Here is a 21746-nt window from a genome sequence, read left to right as displayed (position 1 = left end):
TGTATCTCGTAAAAACGAACTTTGGGAAAAAGGTATCTCATAAAAACGAACTTCGACAAAATGTATCTCATAAAAACGAACTTCGAGAAAATATATCTCATAAAAACGAACTTCGAGAAAATGTATCTCATAAAAACGAACTTCGAGAAAATATATCTCATAAAAACGAACTTTGGGAAAAATGTATCTCATAAAAACGAACTTTGGGGAAAATGTATCTCATAAAAACGAACTTTGGGAAAAATGTATCTCATAAAAACGAACTTCGACAAAATGTATCTCATAAAAACGAACTTTGGGAAAAATGTATCTCATAAAAACGAACTTTGGGAAAAACATATCTCATAAAAACGAACTTCGACAAAATATATCTCATAAAAACGAACTTGGACAAAATATATACTTGATGGCACTACAGGGCTTTCGTAACTTCATTTGTATCCTTGTGGATACATCGCTTTGAATGTTTCCAAAAAAATGCTACCTTGTGGGGAGTCGGGTGTAATACGGAACAAAAAACTGTAAATGTCTCCATCAGAAGGAAATGTCTAAAGGTGAATATGTTTCCACTGGGATTTCACGAAATAGATGGATTTTACTCAAAATCTAGGAACTTCCAAGGTATACTTATCGGTCGCAAATTAAAGTGTTTTATGTAAGGGATATTTGGTCAGAAATTTGACCCAGGAAAGTAATTCTGGTTAAAATAGGAGCTTTTGGAAAATATCTTTTGATTCTCTAACCATTTTGTACACGAGAACAGACACTAAAAACTACTCCACCAAATAAATCAGTTCACGTAAGAAGTGAATAACCAATGCGAATATATACAGTCACACTTGTTACATCCTTGTAGGGTTCACTAGACTCCGAGGCCGATGCTTGAAGATTGTGAATCCCATCAACATTCGACTTTCTCTACAAAAAAAAAAAGGCCAATTTACTTTATTATTAGTTACAATATGATAATTTCTTTGTATGCATTTTGTTTATGTTTCTTTTAATAACTTTATAACGGTTTCCGGATTAAGGTCGGATCGCACTTTGACGACGTGCAAAACTTTCGCGTTGAGAGTCTGCAAAACGTCCAACTAGTTTTGCATTTGCATTATAATATTGGTAACTGGCCTTTACAAGGCATAATCATGCTGATTAAGAAAATGCGCAACATAACTTTATGGCATATTTACCGAAAATATTGTTGGACATCTTAACAAGAATTATAAGGGTGTCTTAAATGACAGGATGTCACTTGTCGCTCTCACATCTTGTTTGCGTTCTTGTCTTCTTTCTGTTAGAAACTGCATTTTGAAAACTGCGAAGCTGCAAATGATTTTCTGATCACTGTTATTTGGATTTGAGTAAATACCTTTTTGTGAGCTCCTATCCACCCTATTTTTCGAAAAAAGCAGGTTGACCGCCTCTGCGCTTGTGCTGTGAACTTTGACGAAGCACACCACGACAATCAGAACGACGATGACAGCGACCAAGACAATAATGATCGCTGTGGTGTTTGAATTAGCTGCGTCTACATCTTAAACACAAACATCATAATCGATCAGATTTCAATTTCAACAAGTTCAAAATATTGGGTTTTTATTTGCCTTTTTTGTTTTAATAACTTGATGGAGTACAACCTTAAACGTCCCATGTCAGAGTTAAACAAGCATCCGGATCATATTTGACGTGACACCTCTTAGGCTAAAAATGACACTTCCTGGGTCAAATTGACCCTTAATATTTCCGGGTCACAATGACATAGACAATGATCCAGAGAAGTGTCATTGTGACTCGGAAAAGCGACATTCCGACCCTGAAATTTAAGTATAAATCAACTTGGACTCGGTTCCAAAAAAAATATCTGACCCTGGATATTTAAAGAATGTACAGAAGCTTTTTTTTTTCTTCACAAAGGGGATTCCAAACATAGTTAAATGACTATGGCCTAGTATACCGAGGGGGATGTATTTTACTCACTTTGACAGCGTTTTACATGTTGCATAGTGGCATGAACTGTTCGCCATTCTGGCAAGGTCAGGCATACAAGGGTTTTCTGAATCAAAATCTGAAATGTTTGCCAACTTGGACGAAATCCTAAGCCATGTGCACAATGACCAACGGAAAGATATATCCAGCCTGCTTCAAACATACTAGCGAATTTGTTCTAACAAGCCAGGCCGTACGTCGGTAGCAGTTCATGATTATGATGTAGGAAATTCAAGATCTATGAAACAGACACCCTACCGACATAACGTGACAAACTATCAAAGGTTAGACAAGATAGCCTTCAGATCATGACATTTTAGAACCTATAATCAGATTTATTGGAGTTCTCCCATTGTAATGGTACCGAAGCCCGATTTGTTTTGATTATCGAAACTGACCGATTCGTATTCATCCCAAGGTTGGAAGACTGAGTTGATCGAGTGGGTCAACTGAGAAACACTATAAAGTCTCTGATCAGATTTGACCCGGAATCTGGGTTCTATGGGGCCTGACAATTTTCCAGGTCAAAACGATACTTCTTTGACTCAATTCTGATAGTTTTGACCCGGAAAAGTGTCATTTTGACCCGGAAATGTTTCAGGCCCCATATAGAACCTGATTCGGGGTCAAGTCTTTTAGACTGCATTATGGGTTAAATTTGACCCGGAAAGGTGTCCTTTTGACCCGGAAATGTGTCAGGCCCCATAGAACCCGGATTCAGGGTCTTTTAGAGAGCAATCTGCATTAGCATTATAGTGTACTCACTTTGGCAGTTTCTTCCACTGACGACTTTGCAGTCATACAAATTACTGTTGGTCGGTGGAATACATGCGCCGGCATATTGAAAGGGGTTCAGGTTACATTTAGTATCTTGGCAAAAAGAAAAATACGGATTCAATCGACACAAATGATAGCAGCACACTGAAATGCCTATAATCACAAAAAAGTGATCTGACTACGTGCAACCTACACAATACGGTAATATAATGCCAAAATGCGTGTTTTGAACGTTCATTTTCAATCTTTAAGTACAGGGTTATTAAAAAAAAGTGACCTTTATTGAAGAAAAACAAGTCGGGTGATTTTGTTCAACAATTTTATTTCATGCTTTTTTTCGGGACACCCTTCTAGCTATATTACGGTTTATATAACAGACGTACAGATCCTTGTCATTCGATTGGTGGAACGCACATCACGTGACATTCAGTATTGCTTCCTTTCACGTCGAGGCTCATAAAGTCCCATTCGCCCATGGTGAATGGGATTTACTTTTCAATTAGGATCGTCCTTGTTCCATGGCGCGGTATTTGTATGAAAACGTATGCTGGTGTGGCGGCGCGCGCTATAGAGTTGGATTCAAACATTTTCGTGAGAGAGAGAGAAAAATCCAATTTCCACCAATTTTGTATTGAAATAAAGTTCAAATATATCAAATGACAAGGATCTTTATGTCAGTTATATAAAACAAATATTGAGTGGCCTTAAATTGAGAAATGGGAGCAATATTATCGCTCGGTAAAATGTGGAATTTTCCAGTTCACACGGCTTCGACCTCGTGAAATGAAAAAGCCAGATTCCAATCTGAGCCACTCAATATTAATTTTGTATAATGTCCAGTGTACCGAGTGGTGGCACACGCGCATCGCACGTACTGCGCGATATGTAGCGCAGAGCGCAGTTGCAGTCTATGCATTGTGAATTTAGGACTATGAAATAACCACTACTTGTAGTATTGTGCATGCCTTCATGGGGATTGTGAACATCCGAGCAATAAAACGGAAAAAGGCACTGGATTTCATAGGAGTCAAAATTTCAGGTGACACTGCATGGAAAGGTGTTTCCGGCCACGTGACGGGCTCTTGACCAATATGAATGGGTAATCTGACTTCGGTATTTTATGAATGTGACATCAAGTTGCATAAGATGATGTAATCGTGTCATTGCTCTGCACATATCTCCAATGCATGGCCCATGCATGTGTCAACATTGGAGTATTCATCATAGTGCCCAGCATTGTGGGTAAGTGAAACAATCTTAAAGGAAGAATTAAAATGGGAAAACAACCAATTTTACGAAAACAAAAACAATATGCCTTTATAAAGAAACTTTACCGTGAGGGTTGGTCGATGTGAATATATCAACTATGGTAGAATCGGGGCCTGGTCCGTAACGATTTACTACCTGCACCTGCGATTAAAAAACAAATGGTTTGCATATCAGAACACCAGCCGATGACCCCTTTGGGCAACTGTTGAGGTTGAGGAGACTGAGCGACCTGGAGTCAGTTTGAAGACATTTTGGCTAAACAGAATGTTTTGACTTTCTGCCAGTGTCAAGTTCTGCTTTTTTTTCAATGTCAGATTCTGCCATCCTAATAACTCTCGCCCGTGCTGGTTTTTAAAATTGACATCCAATTGAGGGTAAAAACTGAATGGATACTGTTACCTTAAACCTGTAGAATGTGTTGGCAGTGAGGCCTTCAATGAGAGTTGACCGATTGTTGTACCAGGTGTACTTTTCCGTGTAATGTACGCTGGTTTTCATCCTGTACATGACCTTTTATAACAATAATAACAATACTAATGATGACATTTTTATAGCGCCATATATCCCAATCAATTTTGCTCATAGGCGCATTACAATCAAGGTAAAATCAAGTTAAAGTTTAACATTAAAATTAGGAATTAAAAACATGTCAGATCACACAGAAAAGAGACAGACCGACCACCACAGGAAAACCAACCAAACAACTGACCGACGACCAACAAACCGACCAACGAGAAAACAACCAACTGACTGACGGACCAGCCGTCAATAAATAAAAGTTCAAAATTACTAAGCACATCAGTAAAACGTTACTTTGTCGTCAAAGCAATTATTATGTCATGCACTGGCCCCGTCTGATTTGTGCTATTCGGTAAGATGAAGTAAAGTTCAAGGTCCTTATTCATTTTATACTCGACGCCCCACAGGTGCCTAATTTGCGGCGGCTTATTTGCTGTTCTCAGTCCCTGCTGCACAGTGCACCAAGGCTACGACTCGTTACAGTCGGCGATTGTTTTTCAGCATTTGTATGTAAATTTATGCTGTCCATCAGGCTGCCACTTAAAATGGCACGCCCCGGCACGCCCTGGCAAGCCATGAAGATAATTTAAGTGAGACTGGGTACTAGCTCATGAGACTTTGTATCAGTCCGTTCTTACCAAATTCTACGTCAGAGAGGCAATAGTATACAAATATTGAGTGGCTCAACGTGGAATGGGAGGAACATTATCGCAAGGTAAAATCTGGACTTTTCCATTTCACGAGGCGAAGCCGAGCGAACTGGAAAAGTCCAGAGTTTACCGAGCGATACTATTCCTCCCATTTCACAATTTAAAGCCACTCAATATATGTTTTATATAACTGACATATAGATCCTTGTCATTTGATATATTTGAACTTTTTTTAATACAAAACTGGAGGAAAATGTATTTCTCTCTTCCAAACCACCCCTTCACAAAAATGTTTGAACCCAACGCTATAGCGCTGGCTCTTTGGAACAATACGCGCTACGCGCAACGCTGAACGCGCACACCAGCATGCATTTGCACACAAATACCGAGTCATGATCCTAACTGTTGAATAGTATTATGTTATTCAACAGGTTATTACTTTGCTTATCATGACAAGAATTGATTACTGTAATGCATTGTTTGCTGGTCTTCCCCAGTCTACCCTAGCCCCCTTACAAAGAGTCCAAAACTGTGCCACCAGGATTCTCTCAGGTACTAGAAAGTTTGATCACATAACTCCGGTGCTCATGGAACTTCACTGGCTCCCAGTTAAGTACCGAATTATTTACAAACTGTGCTTGCTTGTTTATAAATGTATTAACGGTCAATGTCCTGACTACTTGAATGAATTAATTTGTAGTACCAGATCCGTCTCCCTCAGAACCACTCGCCAGTCCCAAGATGCAACAAGGTTGCACTGTCCAAGGAGTAAGTTGTCCCTGTATGGTGACAGAGCATTCTCATCGGTTGCCCCACAGGAGTGGAATAAGCTGAATATGACCCTAAGAGAAGTTGAATCTCTCGGTAAATTTAAATCAGGGCTAAAAACTCATCTTTTTAATCAAGCGTTTTTAACTTAACTTAATTGTCCACATGTCTTGTTCTTGCATATACTGATTTCTAAAGCTGTTTTTATACTTGTGTATTATTTTGCTTATTGCTATCGTATATTGTTCTAAGTATATACTGTTTTAGCAAACTGTTTGTGTAGAATGGTTTTAAATTGTTTAAAGCCGGTTCGGGCAACGCGTTGATGCTGGGGCGAGGCGGGGTTCCGTTTCTTTTTAAGTTTACATGTACATCTCGTTGTATTTTTATCTGTGTATGAACCGGGCTTCAATCTTCTTAAGTATACATTTCATTGTAATTTTATCCTGTGTCTTAACTTGTTATATAGAAAGCGCCTTGGAGCATGATTTTCTTCATGGACGGGCGCTATATAAATTTTAACTTATTATTATTATTATTATTATTATTATTATTATAGTATTTCCCATTCCCCATGGGCGGATAGTACTTTTGGAATTTGAGCCGCGGCGTGAATGGGAGCAATAACGAATGTAACGTGATGTGAGTTCCACCAATCAAATGACAAGAATCTGTACGTCGGTTATATAATAAACAAAATTTGAGTGGCTCAGAGTGAAATGGGAGGAATATTATCGCGAAGGTAAAATCTGAACTTTTCCATTCCACGAGACGAAGCCGAGTGAACTGGAAAAGTCCAGATTTTACCGAACGATAATATTCCCCCGTTTCACAATTTAAAGCCACTCAATATTTGTTTTATATAACTGACACATAAATCATTGTCTTTTTTTTCAATACGAAATTGGTGGAAAATGTAATTCTCTCTTCCAAACCACCCCTTCACGAAATGTTTGAACTCAACCCTGCAGCGCTGGCTCTTTGGAACAATACGCGTTACGCGCAACGCTGAACGCACATACTAGCATGCATTTGCACACAAATACCGCGTTATCAATAAACAACAAAAATTGGATAGTATACAAATATTGAATGCTTCGAGTGGTGTAGTAAAACTAGCCTCCCATGGTGATCCATGGACATTCTATTTTCCCGAGGTGAAGCCGAGGGAAAATAGAATGCTCCATGGATCACCGATTATTATATATAAAAGCATTCAATATTTGTTTTATAACACTTCACCCACAGATTCTGCTTGGTTTTAATATTTTAAATTATTTAAATCTGAACACAGATGAAATAAACTTCAATTTCAATACAAAAATGGTGGAAAATGTATTTCTCTCTTCCAAACTACCCCTTCACGAAATGTTTGAACCCAAGTCTGCGGCGCGCTCTCTTTGGAACAATACGCGCTACGCGCAACGCGCAACGTGCACACAAGCATCCATTTGCGCACAAATACCGCGCTAATGGTATAGTACTTTGGTTGCTACGGGTATAGTACTTTTGGCCGTGCACAGAAAGATAGCAACATTAGAAAGTAACATGTGACTCGCTCTCGGCCAATCAAGACACAGAATCTGTGGGTGAGGTGTTATAATATTTCCCATTACCTATGGGCGAATGGGAGCAATAACGAATGTCACGTGATGTGAGTTCCACCAATCAAATGACAATGAAGATCTGTATGCCAGTTATATAATAGTTAAAGGGGCACTAGGTCCTGAAATCCCCGAAAATTTCATGTTTTGGATTGTTTATTATCCTATTTCAAACATCTGGATGAAAGGAAACCAACCTTATGTCTTACCATTCCCGAGAAAAGACGGAAAAACCCGGTTATTTACATCGGACATGTCGCGGTTATAATACGTTTTTCCTGTCGTTCAGTGTACGATATACACGTTGTGTTTGTGTGTCTATTATAACGTACGTATACAGCACCGTGCTCGCGGACAGTGGTGACCAAAAACCAATGCACAAAATGTGGTTTCGTCCATGTCCGGAAAAAGCGACCGCCCGAAACAGTCCCCTCTATTTCTAATTTGTGCAAACGATGTAATTTGCACATTGTAAAATATCAATTAACATGTTCCAAACTACTTATAACCGAGAAATTAGGTTGCCACTAAAAAGTTAAGACGAAACTGCACGTTACAGGCTTTGGCCCTCGGCCTAGCTGGCAAGTTCACACATACCCGAAAATTTTCGACGTATTCACTCCCTTGTGCTTCCCATGTCCAGGAAACGTGAACCATGTTTGGTGATTTGACCTCAACTCGCACATTTGTTGGAGCGTGAGGCCCCCCTATGGGTATAAACACAATACCAACATTGAAGTACATTAGAGATGCGCTCACTTCAGGCTGTATGAACTCTTCAAATGTAGACTCGGCATCTCCACAAATATGCACTTAACCGACACTACAGACAATGCACATTCTTCAAACTGTATTTTCAAGGTACTGCAAATTTCACACTCCGTATACCATACTATAGGGTGGTTCCACAAAAAAAGGAAATCCAACTTCAAAGAATGAGTATGGACAGACGATATGCTTACTGGCTATAAAACTGGTATCATCTAAAAGCGTAATGCTTTTCTATGCTTTTCAATGATAATGCATTTAGGTTTTCTGAGTCATGCATCAGTGAGCATCATGTCTTGAAAACTGGATGCAAAAAATGCAGTTGGTTCACTTTCATAAAAAAAAAAAAACACTGGGCACGGTGTACGTATTGTTACGAAGATGTCTGTGAAATGGCTTGAAAATGCCTCGGGAAAATGGCACATTGTTTTCAGCCAAGGGCGGATCCTGGGGGGGGGGGCAAAGGGGGCCATCCCCCCCCCCCCCTCCGCAAAACGAAAGCAATTTTTTTTTTTATGTGACATCGCAATAAAGGCAGGCAATGAGTACACCACCATCTTTTCCTCCAAAATAAATTGGTTAAAGTGGTCAGAAATTGCCTCAGATCGCACCACAGATCATCTAGAATCCAAAAAATTTTCGGGGACCTTAAGCGGGCCCCGAACCCCACGCCGTAATTTTTTGGACCCATTTTGGGAGGGACCCAAAAAAAATTTTGGCCCCCCCCAAAAAAATTGTGTTCTGGATCCGCCCTTGTTTTCAGCGTGGCTTGGTCAAAACGAGAAATTCATGACTAACAATAAAATCCAGTTTTGAAACCAACCCGACTTGTTTTTTGGTTTCTTTTTATGCACTCGTGTCTTCTTCTTGACTATAACATATTCTCATGCACACCATGCCTATTGTGGTTGACATGAAAAGAACCAACTGCAATTTTGCATCAAAATTTCATGACAGTGGCGGTCAGTGATGCATGAAATGCAAACAAGGTATCATTGAAAAGCATATAGAGATTACGCTTTTCAGATGATACCAGTTTTATAGCCGGTAGTGGTTTTCAAAGTTGGGTTTCCTTTTTTATTGAAACACCCTGTAGAATAGGTTTACGGACCCAATTAACGCGCGCTGCAGACCTTGCAGACTTTGCAGTGTCAGCAGACTACCGTTTACAGACACTAAACAGTCAAAATTTTACACTGAACAGTCAATCTGCAGCTCAGACTTCAGATTTTACACTGAACGGTCAAAATCTGCAGCCAAGCCGACTTAGATTGCCCTACATATAGTGGACGGCATCTATGGAGTTGCAGGGTCATAATTCGTCACCGACACCACGAACTGACACCCGGTGGTCAGCGTTGCAGAAATACAAATCGGAAAAAAAACGCTTTAAAAGGTTTGACACAAATTTACTCAGTAAGATATTCCATATATATTAGATGTTTTAATATCACTTAAAGGGAATGTACACCATTGGCTTTTGCTGTAATTTTCAGAAATGAACTATTTGAGGGGTTAGTATAATAGATCAAATATTGTTTAACTGGCATGTTTGAAGTTTTGTGTTCGAAAATGCTTGAAAATCCAAGAAAAACAATAATGTTAAAGGAGTCTGGTTCCCTGACTCCACTAAAGATAAAATCGATTAATTTTATAGATGTCGGAAATTTGTAAGGTAAGGAAACCAGTCTAGCTGGCCTGCACCCGTTCATGAACATGTAACCATAAGCAAACAAAATTTGGACTTAAAACTTTTTTTGGAAATTTGGAGCAGTAGTTGAAAAACAGTTAAGTTTTTCCAACGTTGGTCGGCACAAATACCAAAATTGACCAATTTCTTGAAATTTCATTAGTAAAATTTGCTCATTTTAGATGATTTCAGCGATTTTAATTTCGTCATGTTAAACTTCATGATACAAACTGCTAATGTGTGCAAAAAAAGAAATTTGAATTTTTAATTTTTTTTTACACATGTGATGCAGAGGGTGTCAGTTCGTGGTGTCGGTGACGAATAATTGGGGGATAAAAATTTCTTCAAAAGGGCACTTGCACATCCATGCTGAAATGTAGGCACCTTTTTTTTCCTCCGGACAAAAAGTCGGGGGTGGGGGTTGGAAAAGGGTGTGGGAGTGCTGGTACCATCTGTCGATGGGGGCGATGTTGAAAACCGACAATTATGTACACTGTCGGAGAATGGCACTTACAGGGCAATATATACATGCGCGAAATGCAAAAAACGGCACCCGCAACGGCCAATGACACAAAAAGGGCATGACTGTTATTTTTAAGGGCACCTTTTTAAGAAAAAAGGCACTTAATTTAACAAAAGAAGGGCACTGTTTGCAAATATTGAAGGAGGTTAAAAAGGGGAATTTGAATGGGAATAGGCAGTCTTTACAAAATATTGTGTGTGTGTGGGGGGGGGGGGGGGGGGTAAATACCCCCTTACCCCCAGCCCTTGCTGGGTACGCCTATGGGTTCCCTTGGGTTTGTTCTTTTGATATATTATGAGATCTTTATCTACGGATCTCTGCTCACCTGGCAAAACTGTCTGGCTGTCTAGAGCTCCAATGGCAACACAAAGAAGCAATTATTATGTGTGCATTATAGTTGCGCACAGTAAAGTCGTGAAGAGCTACTTATAACAGCTACATTGAACACGTGTCTACAGTTTACCCTGATGACCACTCTGCAGGTAATCTGTCGGTGATATTGAGTCTTGTTGACTTATTAATAGGAGCCGTTGGACCCGGCTCAGTAACCTCTCTGCTTTAGCCGGCTCGGCCTAACAGAAGAAAAGGATCCAATATGGGAAACCCGAGAGGTGGAACCACAGTGAACTTGAGGGTTACCAAGAGGTTGAGTAAAGATATGCCCTCTAATTATGAAATGTGAGGTAATTTGGGAATTCTTACCATAGGGCAGAGTGACAAAGACGGGGCCAGATTTGTTGTACAACATATCATCCTGGGGCACATATACAGCCACACTGAACCCATGACGACCTGATCTCAGGTTGTGGATAAAGTAAACTGTCTGGGGACCCTCACTTGAAACATTGCCTATCATCGTCCCTGGCACACTGTAGTGAATCATCCTGGGGGGGGGGGGGGTAATATGTGAATCCAAATTAAATAATGATATAGTATTTGTAATCACAAAGTCATCACAAAAAAATTGTCATGGAATGGTCACAAATCAGCAGCAGCAACATTCAAAAGTCATCAAACGTATATTTTATATCAGGCCAAAACAAAAATATTCGGTCTCTGGTCAGACCAAAGTTCCGGAATTGACGCGGCGATGCAGCTTTTTTTTTGGCTTTTTTTTTTCTTCGAGCTTGGATTGTACAGACAAGGTGGGGTACTATTTTGCTTTTTTGGTGTCCTCATGTACATTGGTGTCCTCCATAATTTGCCTTGGTGCTCTCGATCATTTGCCTTGGTGCAATTTTCCATTCTTTGGTGCTCTTTGGTAAAAAAAAAATTGAGGAGGTGCGGCAAAACAGGGCGCTGTTGGAGCTACCGCAGAACATTTTGGGGAAAAAAAGATTGACGCGCATGATTAAAATCGACGCGCGCGCTGACCAGAGACTGACTTATTATTTTTTTTTGGCCTAACCGACATACAGATCCTTATCATTTGATTGGTGCAACTCACATCACGTGACATTCGTTATTGCTCCCATTCACGCCGCGGCTCAAAAAGTACCATCCACCCATGGGGAATGGGAAATACTATTAAACAGTTCGGATCATTTTTGTTCCATGACGCGTAGCGCTTATTGTTCCAAAGAGCCAGTGCTACAGAGTTGGATTCAAACAGTTTCGTGAAGGGGTGGTTTGGAAGAGAGAAATACATTTCCCATCAATTTTGTATTGAAATAAAAATTCAAATAATATCAAATGACAAGGATCTATTTTGTTGGTGTTAGTTATATAAAACAAATATTGAGTGGCTGAAATTGTGAAATAGGAGGACTATTATCGCTCGGTAAAATCCGGATTTTTCTAGTTCACTCGGCTTTGCCTCGTAAAATGGAAAAGTCCACCTTGCGATAATATTCCTCCCATTTCACTCTGAGCCACTCAATATTTGTATACCAACAGAACATTTGAGGCAATTCCTGGTTTCGCTCGCTTACTGTGCCTGCACCACGCACGCATAGGACATACACGAACGTCCGCACAGTACTGCGAATGGACTGATCCAGTAAGCACCGCCCCATGGTATTCTGACCAATCACATCCGTGATTTATGTCCCTGTGTACAAAAGTCCGACATGCATGCACGCGAGAAGGATGCGCGCGGCAGGAAAATGCCATGTGGCATTGGAGAGGAGCACGTGTTAATTTGGCCAGTGCGCAGTGGGCGGGGCTTACTTGATCGGTCCATTGAAAGCGCTATGTAGTACTGATCTGCATGAAAGATACTAGAGAACTGAAGAAAGGACAGTCCGCTTAAAAAAGGGGGTAAAAGTGTTTGGTTTTTTTTTTAAACAGTATTATGCTAATAAGCAATCTTTTTGGTTAATTAATTGTCGAATTAATTAAATTTATCTAATTGATTAAATTGATTATTTAAATTATTAATGAATTTGCAATTTTTTAAAGAAATGAGGGTCATTCCATGTCAGACCAAAGCACGTTTCTACAGTATGTCTCCCGATTTTGATAAAAATTGCTGTGCTTGTAGGTCCTGATGAGCAATGAATGCACACCAATTTTAAGCCCGCCCGATCCGACCTACCGTGTCGTCAGGGCAGAACATTAATGTGTTTGTTCTTATATACACAAAGGCCTATTTTAAATAGGCAAATGAAATGTTATAAGAGTGCACGGGACAGTAAAGGGAAACTTCACGTGGCACATAACATGGGATCTGGGCCCTTATTGGTTGGTTTATTTGTCTTAACAATGGGCTGTTTGGCACGGGCACAGCATGGTTCTGTGTGAATGTTCGTGTGACAATCATCAAAGTACGTTGAAAATGTTAATATGTAAGTTTTGGATGTGTATAATCCTACTTTATCAGGCAGTATTGGAATTCCCACATTGCCCAACCAGACAAAGTGGGAATTCCATCTTTGCACGGATTCCCACTTCGCCCGCGACAATTGCGTGTGTCTGTTTGCGTGTTCAAACACTGCCTTATGGGGTGCCGGAACAATGGGAGGTACCCCATAAGGAATGCCCATCGACTTGCGGGGTACCGTTTTGGTACCCCACAAGGAAATTAACTATGGTTAAAATAAGAGCATTTTGACATAAGTGTGCGACGTAGCAAAATTTTAGTACACGAGAACAAAGGAAGTACCCCACTTCTATGCCTGTGACCACAAATTCGTAGCCTTGTAGAGACTCACACACAGTACGGAACAAAACATTATAAAGGTCTCCACGGGGCAATTTCTATAGATGAATAGGTCTCCACGGTTTTCACGAAATAGATATATGGGTTTTGCTCCTAAACTAGGAATTTCCAAGGTGGGTTGATTGGTAGCAAATGGAAGAGTTTTAGAAAAGGGATATTAATTCCAAATTTCAGCCAAGGAAACTAATTCTGGTTAAAAAAAGAGCATTTTGAAAATTCCTTTCAAAATTGAACACTTTACTACACGAGAACAAAAAAATGTCTCCACAGGGATACAAATTTTGGAATGGGTGTGGGTGTGGGTGGGTGTGTGTTTGTGTGTGACTTTCCATGGGAGAAATGTTATCGTGCCTGAAGAATGGAACAAAAGATGTGAACCCACCGGAAGGGGTAACAGTATTTTGTTATATGCAAGCGCAGGGCCGGGCAAAACCAGGATCTTATTTGCATAAACTATATTGTTGTTTTAAGAAAAAGGTTAAGTGGGAGGATAGGCTCGGAACTGAATAGTTCGCCTCGTCCAATCTCTATAACAGAATACGGCCCAAGCAGAACTTACGAGTAGATGTAGTAATTATAGACACCTTGTGGCTCGGGTGAGGGTGCATTGAAGACAAGTCGTACTGTCCAAGTTGATTTCACGATACGGCCATCTAAGTTTCTAACAAGGAATTGGTCTGTCGGTAAAATGATGAGTTCCATAGATGTGATAATAATTCCCCAAATACCGAACTCATAACATAATCAGTGCTCATAAAATCCACAGAAAAATATAAAAGAACATTAACAAAATACTGCAAGTCAGTTAGTACGGATACTTGTCAGTGTCTCCAACCAAAATCGAACATTTCCATTGTTTTATCAAAAGTGGCCTTGACTTTTGGCCTGTCACCCCCAAAAGCAATAGGCCTGATGAGACTACCAAGACGAACCCACAAACCAAATTTGAAGTTCTTAAGCAAAGTATTTTGAAAGTTTTTGCACCAGCTGTGTTTCTATTGTTTTAGCAATAATGACCATTAAATTTAACCTGTTGGCCCCAAAAGCGACAGACTTCTACAGACTAGACTATCAAAAGTGGCCTTGACTTTTGACCTGTCAACCCCAAAAGCAATAGGCCTGATAAGACTACCAAGAACAACCCTCAAACCAAATTTCAGGTTTTTAAGTAAAGTATTTCTCAAGTTCTCGCGTTGACAAGATTTCCATTGTTTAAGCAATAGTGACCTTGACCTTTACCTGTCGGCCCCAAAAGCAATAGGCTTCTTAAGACTATGAAGAACAAATCACAAACCACATTTCAAGTTCGTAAGTAGAGTATTTCTCAAATTATCATGCTGACAAGAGTTAACCTAACCAAAACATAACACACGCACAGTACACAAACTAGCAGACAGATAGAAGGAATACGCTATCGCAATATCACCCTCCGGCTTACGCCAGGGTATAACAACTGAACTTGTGATCTTTCTGATGTATGTAGAGAAAGGGAGAATTATGCTTTTTGTTTTTCATACCAGCGAGTATGGAAGGCTAACTTATTAAATACAACAAGTCTGGTGTGTTGACAAACACTAAAGACCAGCCCCAACATGCTTCTTAGGATTACCAAGAGCACTCCACAAACCGCAGTTGAAGTTCATATATAAAGTATTCCTCAAGTTATCTCACTAAGGCCAAAACAAGTCTCCGGTTTCTGGTATGGAGCTTGCCCAGAAAGTGTTGCGGCGACGCGGCTTTTTTTTTTTTTTTACCTGATTTTTTTTTGCTTCAAATGTGTGCTGATGACTGCAAATGGTGCCCGACTAAACTTATTGCAAATATATGGGAGTCTAGAGAGGTCACATAAAGCTTATTCTCGACCATAACCCAATCTAAAAACACGTTAAAATTGTGCAGCAGCAGGATTCCAGTCAAACCAGTGAGTTTGGCGGTTTTGAGACATCATCTTTCATTGAAAAAAAAACTTTTTCATTTTGCCGACGCGCATGGCTACGGCGACGCGCGCGCATACCAGAAACCGGAGACTTTTGGGGGGGGGGGGGGGGGCTAATCGATCTGACCGGGGAATTGTTTGAGAGTATATTTATGTATACCATTGCAATACTGTCCGTTCCATCCGTCCACAGCGCACGTGCACACAGCATTTCCCGTTCCGTCCATGCATGTTGCACCATTCTTGCACGTATCGGGCATACAACATTGAGCACGCACTGTAGAAAGAAATAAAATAAAATGCAACACTCATGAACGTAACAACGTTTCAGATCAAAGTTGTTTTGAATTAAGTTCGATAAGAAATAGGTAGAGGTAAAGCGGCGAATGTTTTTCCTTCGGTTTGCCATGTAAATTTTTGGCAACCATTTGGGTTGTCGTCAGGGATTATATAAGAAGAAAAAAAATATGCTCTTTTTTTTGAGTATTTGTATTTATGTTTTTCTTTATTTTTTAAGCTTTAGTAGTCACATGTTTTCACTAACTTTGAGATATGCTAACACCCTTTAAAAAATCACGCTGTTTTTTGTTTGAAATCGAGCTTGTTTACTGTTACAAAAACTGAGAGTCGTCCTCGATTTGGTTCCTGTCCTCGAATCACCGATGATGTTGCACGTGTGTGTCCACGATTTACGCTATAAACAAACGCATTCCTTATATACCCTATGTGGACATTTCTTTGTTTTGGCACAGTTAAGGAAAACCGGAGGACAAAATATTTTACTTACAGTGTGAGAACTCTCTCAACCCAAGTTTTTTTTTTCTATGATTTCCTTGAGTGTTTCTCTTCATTTTGCGACGGATAAACCTAACCCAACAATGCCTCTAAACCCGTTTTCCAGAGAGGGGGGAACCTTATGTGGACCTGGCTTAGTCCACACAAGTGCTAGGTGGATTCATGAATGAGTCAGACATACATGTTTAGCCTACACCAGACTGCTCCGGGAGGTCTGTAAATTTATTTTTTGGAAAAGACGTATAGGCCTAACTTGACGAAAGTGGTGTCCTACCTGTCCTGATTAGCGCCCACTATCTTGTTTACGGTCTTCACAATTGGGAAGCCAGTGTTGTAGTCGAGTACTTGTTTTCCCGAGTACCGAGTACTGCCGAGTATGTTGCTGAGTACTAGTACGAGTACTTGTACTTCCGAGTGCAATTACAGGTCTCCGAGTACGAGTACTTGTACTTCCGAGTACGAGTACGAGTACGAGTACTTCTGAGTACGACTAAGAGTGCAAGTAATTATATTCCGAGTACGAGTACTTATATTTCCGAATACGGGTCGGGTACGAGTACTAGTACATTGTGCTTGAAGCCGAAAATATGTGTACTATTTATTACTTGTGAAGTTGTGATACAACATTGTTTTCAATAATTTGAAACATTATTTTTTTGGGGGGGGGGGTTAAATCTGCAACAGTGGTCTCTTAGGCCACTCTGCACGACAGTGAATACGGACGACATATTTCGTGATTTTTATCACAAGCAAGATACCACTTGGGCACAAAAGTGCTACAAATTCTTCACAGACCGACAATTTTTGACCGAGCGAACATGGACGGTTCAATGTGCAACGTGGCAGATTCGCGGTAACGTGTACGTGTACTACGCATGTAATAAAATTCTGCTTCAATGACGTGACAATAAGCCTGTGTGTTTATGCCTGTGGGCCTGACGCCGGAACCAGATTAGGGACCGTTTTTCCAAACCCCGGCTTCGGCTCTATTCATGCAGGTTGGCAATGGGGCTGGACCCGGATAGGGCCCCGAAACCAGTAGAAAAACGGCCTTGCTCCAATCACCCAGGTTAATCGAACGACCATTTTGAGGAACACCTCGACGATTCGCGTACATGATTGGCCATTGTGCCCACAATTCCGCTACCAAATCAACCATTTCAAACTGAAAGTATCGATAAAATGAGCTTTTGCAAGTCAAGCCATACCATTTTTTCGAGGACTGCTATTCGAATACGAGTGCCTTGATAATCGAGTACAATTTCGACATTTCGAGTATGAGTTCTTTCCTACCGTCGTTTCGAGTACGATTACTTTGACATTCGAGTAGTACGAGTACGCTAAAAAAAAAAAGTACTCGAGTACTAGTACTCGAGAACGAGTGCCGAGTACGAGTACTACAACACTGTGGAAAGCCCCCCCCCCCCCCGTTACATCTGATAATGTAGTTACCAACGGATAATGTATCACCAACTGATAATATTGTCACAAAAAAATTAACCGCTACTGTATCACTAACCGATGACGTAACAAAAATTGACTGATAGTGTAGTACAATTTACTACACTATCGGTCAATTGTCGTTACATTATCGGACGTGACCGATAATGTAACAACAAATGACCGATAGTGTAGTAACATTTATACTATCAATCAATTTTTGTTCCATTAGGCCTATATCGGTATTAAAGTGAAACAATATTGGTCAATTAATGTGACACTATCGGTTGGTAATACATTATCCGTTGGTTAATTACTACATTATCAATTGTAACACTCCCCCCCCCCAAAAAAAAAAAAAGAAGGCCGTTCAAATAACTTGGGTGGTTTAAAGATATCGACAATGGTGCTTTTCAAGACGGCTAATTACCTAATTTCATCCCCCATGGGAACATGTCCTTAATTGTAATCATGTTAATGAAGCATGGTCAATGTCACTCTCTGTTTATGAGCATTATTATTAAACCATACACGAGTGAAAGCATAACGAATTCGTAGTGCAATCCGTAGCAAGAAAAGCGAATACTTTAAATCAACCATCGAAGAAAATAAAGACAACTCATCCATTCTGTGAAAAAGTACCTAAAAGAGGTTCTCCCGGACAGAGAATTAATTCTTTTCTTTCTCAAGATTGGGAGTTCGTTGATGATCTCACCGAAATTGCTGGTACATTGAACAAACATATTTCAGCAATCGGAACACGCATAACAAAGTCTTTTTTCTTTCGTACGTGTCTATATACAGTGGTTTGCCACTGCTGTACACATCGTTGCGCCATTGTCTGGGGATGTATGCCACGTACAGTCACATGCTGTTGTACTTGTACCCTCAATGTTTAGCAAATCTGTACAGTGTCACCTTTGACCGCCCAACACTACTAGTAGCTCGTAGTCGGTTGAGGCACAATGAATGACTGTGCCAAAGTCTTGGTAAGGTCCGTAATAACAACCCATGCAGCTGGGAATACCACAATAAATATACAACAAAGACCCAGACAGCTTATTCGCTTCACTGCACGCGGTGGCTATCGAATTTGCAGGAGTCTGCGCTTGATCTGGTATATTTGGGTATATTTCTATTTTTTATATTTTTGTTAAGTGTATTTTGGGGATTCTACTTACATATCTTTACTTAAATAACATTTTTCAACGCATATAAGTGACTGAATAATTATGAGGATTATAGTAACGATCCAAAATGGCTACTATTATGCCCTAAACTTGCGCGCATTTACCTTGTCTCCCGATATCATCAATTAGTCTTGCCAAAGCATTGATGAACTTTAAATTCACCAAGTAGCTTACTGGTACAGTTACCCTATTAAAACCTTATGCAAAATCATGTGAACAATGATAACATTGTGATATTTAGCCCAGAAAACAAAAACTGGGAATAAAACGAGGTGTCCATAAATTAGGCCAACAAGTAGGTGAAGGGTTGCCTAACATGGAACACTGGAACAAGTTCAAGGAAATTCCCAAAATTATTGTTGAGAAAACGTTTTGGCGTAGACAAAATTATTGTAAACAACAGTAATCTCTTATTTAGGGGGATTTCGTTGAACTTGTTCAAGTCCCCACGTAATTACCCTTCCCGTACTAGCCCAATTTACGGACACCACATTTTCTCCCCTTTTCTGGTCTTTTGGGCTAAACATTAAGATGTTATCAATTTTCACTTGATTTCCCACTTATTTTTGTTAGGGTAACTATGCCAGTAAGTAACTTTGTGAATTTGAAGCTCATTAATACCCACCTTCGGCGAGACTAGTTGATGATATCTGAGGAAAAGGTAAATGCGCGTAACTTTAGGGTAAAATAGTAGCAATGTTGGTTCTTTACTATGTCCTCCTAATTATTCAGTCACTTATATGTTTTACAAAATGTTATTGAAGTAAGAATATGCAAGTAGAATCACCAAAATACACTTTTCAAAAAAAATATAAATAAAATATACCCAAATATGGGAATAAATATATTACACGGCAGGGATTAACGATTTATGCAAATTAGGCACCCTTCCCAAAAGAATTTCAGGTGTCACTCCTTCTAAATATCTTCTGTAGGGCTATAAGATTCTATCTGCCAAGTTTGGTGCTTTAGACTAGTCGGTCACGATTCCGACCATATGCCACCTGACTATAGTACTCCCAGCACGAAATGAGACGGAGGGGTATCCCCCCCCCCCCTCCAATCTACATATATACCATATTGTTACCTAAAACACATCCCCCGATATATCTCAAAAGAACTGTTGAGATTCTGGTAACACAATGATCAACACAAAGGAGGGGGGTGTTCCCTTCGTCTCATATCGTGCTGCATATGTGATCTGGGGGTATCGAATTCTGCTAAGCCAGCTAATTATATTTTGTGTATATTCATGATCTTATAATTATAATAAGCACTTTTCACCAAGAGTTTTTGGCCATTTTCTTTGATGCAGTCCTGTTTTGATAATGTTTTGTTGTGACTGCCTCACACAGCAAAACAGGAGGAAAAGTGGCTTCGCTGTTTTGGGGAACTTAGAATAATATGGAAAGCTGACTGTCTATTTTAAAAAATTTTTTGGACTGCTTTGGGGGGTTTTAGGACATTTTTGAAAACTGTTGGGTTTTTGGTATTGTTTTTTGTATGACTTCGATAAATCCATATAATTTATGACTGTTTTCTTGCTGTTTCCGGAGAGGGATCCTTTTATCCTTGATGACCTTGCATGGACTGCTGGGAAATTTTAATTCAGCTACTTTTGTGAGTTATTTGGTCTCGGTGAAGGTATTAGGCCTAGGGCAGATTTGCTCTCACAAAAACTTTGCCGACATTTAGAAAAGTTATTGAAACGTAATTTGAAGACTTCTCTCTCTTGGCACCGGATGAAGAGTGCAACCTTTCAAAAGTGTACAAATGCATCATCTGGAAGGGAGTAAATTTATCCTGATAGATGTTAGAGCATATATGTATTGACCGAAACATCGAATTAATGTCCGTAATCGTTTTTTTTTCTCGTACGAAAAAGTAAATCGTGAGTATAATTGCTGAAGAGGCCTGGAAGAGTCTCTGTATACACTTACCTAAACCGATGAATGAAAACACTACCGCAAGTGCGAAAAGTGAATGGGCCATCCTCCAAAAACGAACACACGGAAACACCTACAGCCGATCCGGAAAGTCAAGTGTACTCAATCATGCAACCTAGCGCACCAGTTGATTGTAATCCCAGTACGCTCGAGAATACGATGAGTTCACTGTAATATGCAGGTTGTCAGGTGTGGTGCGCTACTCTAAAACCGGACGAATGTCCAACCTTGAAAATCGAGTAGTGGCAGTAAGCAGTGGTATGGTAAACACATCGGCAAGGAAGTGAGCATTCAAGACCACGGTGAACACCAAGGACCAAACAACCCCTGATTTTGGTTCACAAAAATGGCGCTGGAATCAAAACTACTGAACCGAATCGGGAGTGCCTGGTATAATTTCCTTCTAACAAAAGTTCATAGCCATACATATCAATGGATTAGGTCCCTGCAGGAAATTGGAAGAATGGGGTTGCGTTTTTGTTTGTTTGTTTGTTTTTTACCACCCTGTATATAAGGCCAAAAAAAAAAAATTCGGTCTCTGGTCAGACCAAAGTTCTGGAATTGACGCGGCGACGCGGCTTTTTTTTTTCTTCAAGCTTGGATTGTACAGACAAGGTGGGGTACTATTTTGCTTTTTTGGTGTCCTCATGTACATTGGTGTCCTCCATAATTTGCCTTGGTGCTCTCGATCATTTGCCTTTGTGCAATTTCCCATTCCTTGGTAC

General features: G+C 40.0%; 1 protein-coding gene across 1 annotated transcript; it reads right to left on the bottom strand.

Moving 5' to 3' along the window:
- Nucleotides 1-450: 450 nt before the first annotated feature.
- LOC119735425 lies at nt 451-21480 on the bottom strand. The gene is made up of 10 exons (XM_038209126.1): nt 21016-21480; nt 15811-15927; nt 14274-14391; nt 11257-11438; nt 8171-8280; nt 4432-4542; nt 4098-4173; nt 2752-2856; nt 1370-1534; nt 451-918 (listed from the first exon to the last, which is right to left on the bottom strand). The coding sequence occupies exons 1-10, from the start codon at nt 21065-21067 to the stop codon at nt 902-904; spliced, it is 1053 nt and encodes a 350-aa protein (XP_038065054.1). The 5' UTR covers nt 21068-21480; the 3' UTR covers nt 451-901.
- Between the last annotated feature and the right edge of the window lie 266 nt (nt 21481-21746).

This window comes from Patiria miniata, unplaced genomic scaffold (genome assembly GCF_015706575.1).
Source record: "Patiria miniata isolate m_02_andy unplaced genomic scaffold, ASM1570657v1 HiC_scaffold_29, whole genome shotgun sequence".
NCBI classification, from domain to species: Eukaryota; Metazoa; Echinodermata; class Asteroidea; order Valvatida; family Asterinidae; genus Patiria; species Patiria miniata.
Note: the sequence above shows the minus strand (reverse complement) of the source record. Positions and strands in the feature narration are given on the sequence as shown.